At 35.1% G+C, this 6043-nt stretch overlaps 1 protein-coding gene across 1 annotated transcript; it reads right to left on the bottom strand.

Moving 5' to 3' along the window:
• Positions 1–1254: 1254 nt before the first annotated feature.
• LOC109216381 (sugar transport protein 5) lies at positions 1255–5333 on the bottom strand. Its single transcript, XM_019380529.1, has 5 exons — positions 4883–5333; positions 3836–4161; positions 3534–3723; positions 2411–2856; positions 1255–1893 (listed from the first exon to the last, which is right to left on the bottom strand). The coding sequence occupies exons 1-5, from the start codon at positions 5010–5012 to the stop codon at positions 1471–1473; spliced, it is 1515 nt and encodes a 504-aa protein (XP_019236074.1). The 5' UTR covers positions 5013–5333; the 3' UTR covers positions 1255–1470.
• Positions 5334–6043: the final 710 nt, after the last annotated feature.

The following is a 6043-nucleotide window of genomic DNA, read 5'->3' as shown; positions in this document are numbered from 1 at the left end:
ACCTTTTAAGCTGGGGTATTTATATCCAACCAATTAGAAAAATGGTTAAATTTCAATTATTTAACAAGGTATGTAATTGGAACTTGTATTGCTTGTTCAATAGTAGCGCGTGCTTATCTTTTTTTTTTTTTTTTTCTTTTTCTTTTTATGTGTTTCATTGGGTGTTGTGATCTATTATAATTAGCATATTGTTTCAATTTGGATGTACTGAACTTGTGATCTTTGCTTTTACAGGGTCCTGTAGGCCTTAGATTTGAGATACTTAACATAGGTTTTCATGGTTACAACATGACAATAAGGTAGGAAGAATACATTTTCCCTTTACAGAGCTATTCAATCCAGTACAAAATTTTGGTGGATTTGGCATAAATGTTTTAGCAAATACCGGTTGAGGAAATTCAAAGGAAATATACACACCAGTTGAAGCAGATGAAACAAATTGATAATTCACAACAACAAAAGGGTTCAATATATTGCAAATCTTGGATGCCTTTAAATATTTTTGCACAAAGTCTGTTCTTACACTTTGTAATAACAAAGAATTAATCTTATTGCTAATATAAAGTATATGAATGACCTAAATGCTATCGAGTAAAATTAATGGAATACTACTTTCCTTGTAATACAATTATTATCAAGAGATGACCGCGAACATGTTAAAAAGCAGGTACACCGGTTATAAAAAGAAATAGTGAGTGAATAATACTTGGCAAACACTAGCTAACATAAAATTCTGAATTAATCTTATTGCAAATATAAAGTTTTATCTGTTAGAGAAAATACTTTTAATTAATTAATTATGTGTTTATCATGATCCACTTATGATAAATTTCTGGATCATAGAAAGAACTAACAGTATAAAACTTTGTACAATCCATTCAACTTCTTTGCTCTCTCTCCGTTGTGGGACTAGGGCTGATCTTTAACATATCTACCCCAAAACCTGGATAATTCGAAACATCAAAGGGGTTCAGTATTCACTCTTTCATTTCTTCGAAATGACCATCAAGCCAAAAAAAAAAAAAAAAGAGGTTACAAATCTTCGATGCCTTTTAATATTTCTGCACTAAGTCTGTTCTTGCACTTTGTATATGAATAACCTAAATCCATATTGAGTAAAATCAATGGAATACATATAATAAATGTATTTTTTGTTATAATAAATGTATTACTTTCCTTATAATACATTTATCAAGCATGGTCGCGAACATTTTCAAAAATTGGGTACACTGGTTATAAAAAGAAATAGTAAGTGAATAATATTTAGCAAACGCTAACTTAAAATTCTGAGTTAATCTTATTGCAAATATAAAGTTATATCTGTTAGAGAAAAAATACTTTTATTTACTTAATTATATCTTTATCATGATCCACTTATGATAAAATTCCTCTTTCTAGATCACAGGAGCATCTAACAGTATAAAACTTTTGTATATTCCATTCAACTTCTTTGCTCACTCTGTTGCGGCACTAGCTCTGATCTTTAACATATCTACCCCAAAACCAGTGCCGCTCCCACACTTGATGCATGGAATTCAAAGCAACACCTTTGGTCTCTGGCATAAACATCACAATAAAAATGGTCATAACAGCAATCCAACCAGAAAAGAACAAGAAAGCCCCATACTTGAAGTGACAAAGCATTGCCAAAAATGTTTGAGACAACACAAATGTGGTTGCAAAGTTCATAGCCACACTTATGCTCTGCCCCGTCGATCGAATGTTCATCGGAAATATTTCGCTTGGAATGAGCCAACTTAGAGGACCCCATGACCAACCAAAACCAGCAGCATAGATGCACATCAGGGCAAGTACTAAGGCAGCATATTGCTTGCTAATGTGTTTGCTTCCATTTTCACCTATTGAAGCTGCAAGTGTAGAAGCAATTGCTACCTTCATCAACATTAAGCCAATCGCGTAATTAGCATAAGGATCATCTAAGTTATACACACTGGCAGTACAAATATTTTTCTGATACAAGTATAATTTTATATTAACTCTATTTTCTTGATTGGTTACCATATAATTTGTTAAAAGCTCGCACTTATATGTTATTACATGTCAACTTAACTTGAGAGTGCAACAAAACAATACATCCTCAGCTTATAGAATTTAAGACTCTCTAAGAATTTAACTTATATACACTGACAATATCAAGAATTTTACGCTATTATTGCAATTTAACTGGTTATAGTAGGTTATTACTCTATTTTTCAGGTTACCTTATCTGACTTGTTATGAAAAATTACATATTGTTGTAAGCCAATTTAACCTGATGATGTAAACAATTTATACACTATCCATGCACAAAACATATTAACTCATCAACTAATTATTGCTTGAGTTTTATCTTGGATATTAGGGTGCATAATGCGTTGTCTCAATTGGCTACTATTAGTTAAGCACGCACCTGGCAAAAGAGCATTTGTACTCCACCCAGTATGAAGAGAAATCTCCGACCAAAGCGATCAACAATACCAGTAGAGACAAGGATTGAACCAAGATTGACTAATCCAAGTATAACAGCACCAAGTAGAGCCGAGTTATTCCCAAAACCAACAGATCGAAAAAGGACAGGGGCATAGAATGCAATGATATTAATCCCAGTCATTTGCTGGAAAAATGGTATGGCAATGGACATGACCAAATGAGGCCGATGTTGTCTCTTAAAGATTGTTACAAAAGGCTCTTCCTTTGAAGCTCTTGCAATTTCACTAGATTTAATAAGATCAGCTAACTCAGCTTCAATTTCAGTGTTGTTATTGGTTCCTCGAACTTTTGCTAGAGATTGTTTTGCCTGCTCCAATTTTCCACGCTCAACTAGGCTGCTAGGTGTGTCTGAAATGATAAGTGCACCTGCACCCAAAAGTGTGACTTAGTGTCAATAAAGTGTAATAAATACTCCCTCTGGTTCACAATAAGTGTCCAATTTGCTTTTAGCACGCCCATTAAGAAAATACTAAATTCTATACAAAAATACCTACTATGACTAAATTACCCCTAATTAAACATTTAATGTGAGGAGTAAGAAAATATTTTAGGGATATGTACATAGGGGTTATTTTGTAAAAACAAATTGAATTCTTTCTTGATTACATAACTGGACACTTATTTTGAACCAAAATGAAAAAGCAAATTAGACACTTAATGTGAATCGGAGGGAGTAGAAGAATTAACTCAAATAGCAGCCCACCCAACCACTTAAACTAAAAATAGCCGGTGGAGTTATAATATATGCATAGTTCATATATTATATATGTATAATCGTGTATAATTAATGTATAATCTATGTATATGGCTAAACAAAATAGTGAATATGGCCGGCTATTTGTGTAGATCCCTTGTTTTTTATGAAGTATCATGGTTCAATTCTCAGGAGAGATTAAAAAACGCTTAGTACATGATATACACTGTTCCTGTACTAATGGGAAATAGCATATAGGCAGTGAAATAGTTGAGGAGCGGACAAGCTGGTCCAGATGCCACTATTATATGTAAAAGAGAAAATGAACAAAAATAAATGAGAAGTGCACCTATGGTCATTGTCGCGGCTGGAACAACAGCCAGGCCGAGGGAGAGGCGCCATCCCCAGCTGAGCTTAGAGGTGGCATAGTTTATGCAATTCGCAATAACAACACCAAGGCCTATGAAGAATTGGAAGCCTGTGCTGAATGCACCTCGCCATTTTGAAGGTGCCATTTCTGAGAGATATACAGGAGTAGCCTTCAAAGGAATACATAATTAAAAAGAAAGTTAAATTACTACATAAGTCTTGATTTTAGTTCATGGGAAGACAGGATTGTGTCTAGAAAGTGTAGGCTGGGGAAGAGGCTACCTGGTTAGTAAAGCCAACACCACAGCCTAGCAAAATGCGGCCCAAAATGAGCATAGAAATATTTTGAGCAGCACCATTCATAGCAGCACCAGCAAAGAAAGTGCAGCCTCCTACTACCATTATGTTTCTTCGTCCTATGTCGGCCGTGAGGCGACCAGCTACGAGAGACGCAACCAAGCCAGCAATGTAGAGTGATGAAGTAAACGCTGTTAAAACCTCGCTGTCGTATACACAATACACGTTTGTTTCAGCACCAGCAGATGCTACCTTCTTCAGTATTGATGGGAAGAATTTTTCAAGGAATGGCCTCATTGTTGTCACTCCTCCTGATTTGTACAAATAAAAGGGATTGAGTATTTGTGAAGATATATGGCTTACACAGCATAGAAATTACGGGTCCGTATTGGAAATGGTCAATTCTCTTTTTGTTCTCTCATTTTTTTTTATTTAGTTTATGTATCAGGCTGGTATTCTGGTTCACGAAGGAATGACACAATGTCAACACAGTTGTTCCTATAATTTCCTGGAAACTTGTTTACCTGAAATAAAATGTCTCTTTTCTTTCCTTGAATATGGATAACCAATAGTTATTTTAGTATGACTTTATGGAGTTACTAAAATTGCTGCCATGTGACCAGGAGGTTACGGGTTCGAGCCATGGAAACAACCTCTTGCACAAATGCAGGGTAAAACTGCATACAATAGACCCATGTGGTCCGGCCCTTCCCTGAACTCCGCATATAGCGGGAACTTAGTGCACCGAGCTGCCTTTTTTTTTTTTAGTGTTACACTAGTACTATGTAAAAGTTAAAGATGACGAGACCATAAAAAGTGAAATCAGTAAGATGGAAAAAAAAAAACAAATTACTTCAGCATACAATAATAGTGTAAATTTTATATATACTCTGTATGCATAAGTTAAATCAAATGAGGATCAGCCCTTCTTTGTAGGGATTTCTCATAAGAAACACTGTTGATCATCAGGTGCAGACCCCTAACGAAAAAGTTGGAGTGGAATCCATAAAATTAGAAGAAAAACACATTTACCTGAAATTCCAATATCAAATCCGAAAATGAGGCCACCTGATGCAGCAACAATGCTAGTGATGACAACGGCGAATGTTATCTTCCCGTTATCGCTATCTTGTCCTTCAACAGAAATGCCCCCAATTGCCATTTTTTCTTCTCAGTTACTTGAAGAGATCGAAAACAATGTTTTACAGAGTTTAATTATATTTCCTATATATAGTCTACAGAGTGAGTAGCTTCACATATATATGAACACAAAGTTATCCTCTAAAGTAAGAAGTTTCTAATTAATGGCGTAAAGAAACAGAACATGTGCCACCTAGGTCAATAAATTAATGAACTAGTTACAAGTATGTTGACGTTTTAAACATAGTTAAAAATGGAAGTGATGAAGGAATGTGTGGTGAGTTTTAGCCTGTATTTAATTAGTACGCAGCAGACATCAGTAGTGCAGGAGAAGGGTAGGTAAGAGCGGTAAAGGCTTAATTTAACATTTTCTATTCCTCTGCTAAAAATATCCAGCTCTGATATCTGTTTAAAAAGAGGCTTTTAATGCATCTCATGTGATATCTGTTTAAAAAGAGGCTTTATGCAAACATGTTTAATGAGAATTGAGATGTTGGTTTGTTACATAATCGTCTCTCTTAGAAACAAATATCATTATACTGTATACATTGACGAATGAAGTGCATTGTTGGCCTTGGTTTCGGAGTTTCAACCAAACAAGAGCTTGCTAGCTTGATCATAAAAACAAAACCTCTTTTACTCTATCTTCAGGATACGGAGGGCGTTCATCCAGCAAATTGCTAGCTGCATATGGTCTCCAGTCGATGAATTTGCTAGCAGAGTAATGTATTGATTATCTCCAATGCTAATACTCCAAAGCTATACACATCACACATTTCTGTAACACATACAAGCTCTGAAACAATACAATATGAGATAAAAACAGCGTAGAGTAGGTGGATATATAGATTTCATCATCGGATCATAATTTGGCTCGTTGATACAAGATGAAATTGAAGGAAACTTTTTCTGCTGCAACACGAGACTTAACTTTTATCAATGGCAACTGGAAGGCAATAAAAGAATATAACAGGCCCATCACCCACTTTGCTTTTCAACTTCTCATTAACCTCATATTGGAATCAAAGATCATATTTTAGAAGCATTCATGGT

This window comes from Nicotiana attenuata, unplaced genomic scaffold, assembly GCF_001879085.1.
Source record: "Nicotiana attenuata strain UT unplaced genomic scaffold, NIATTr2, whole genome shotgun sequence".
NCBI classification, from domain to species: domain Eukaryota; kingdom Viridiplantae; phylum Streptophyta; class Magnoliopsida; order Solanales; family Solanaceae; genus Nicotiana; species Nicotiana attenuata.
Note: the sequence above shows the minus strand (reverse complement) of the source record. Positions and strands in the feature narration are given on the sequence as shown.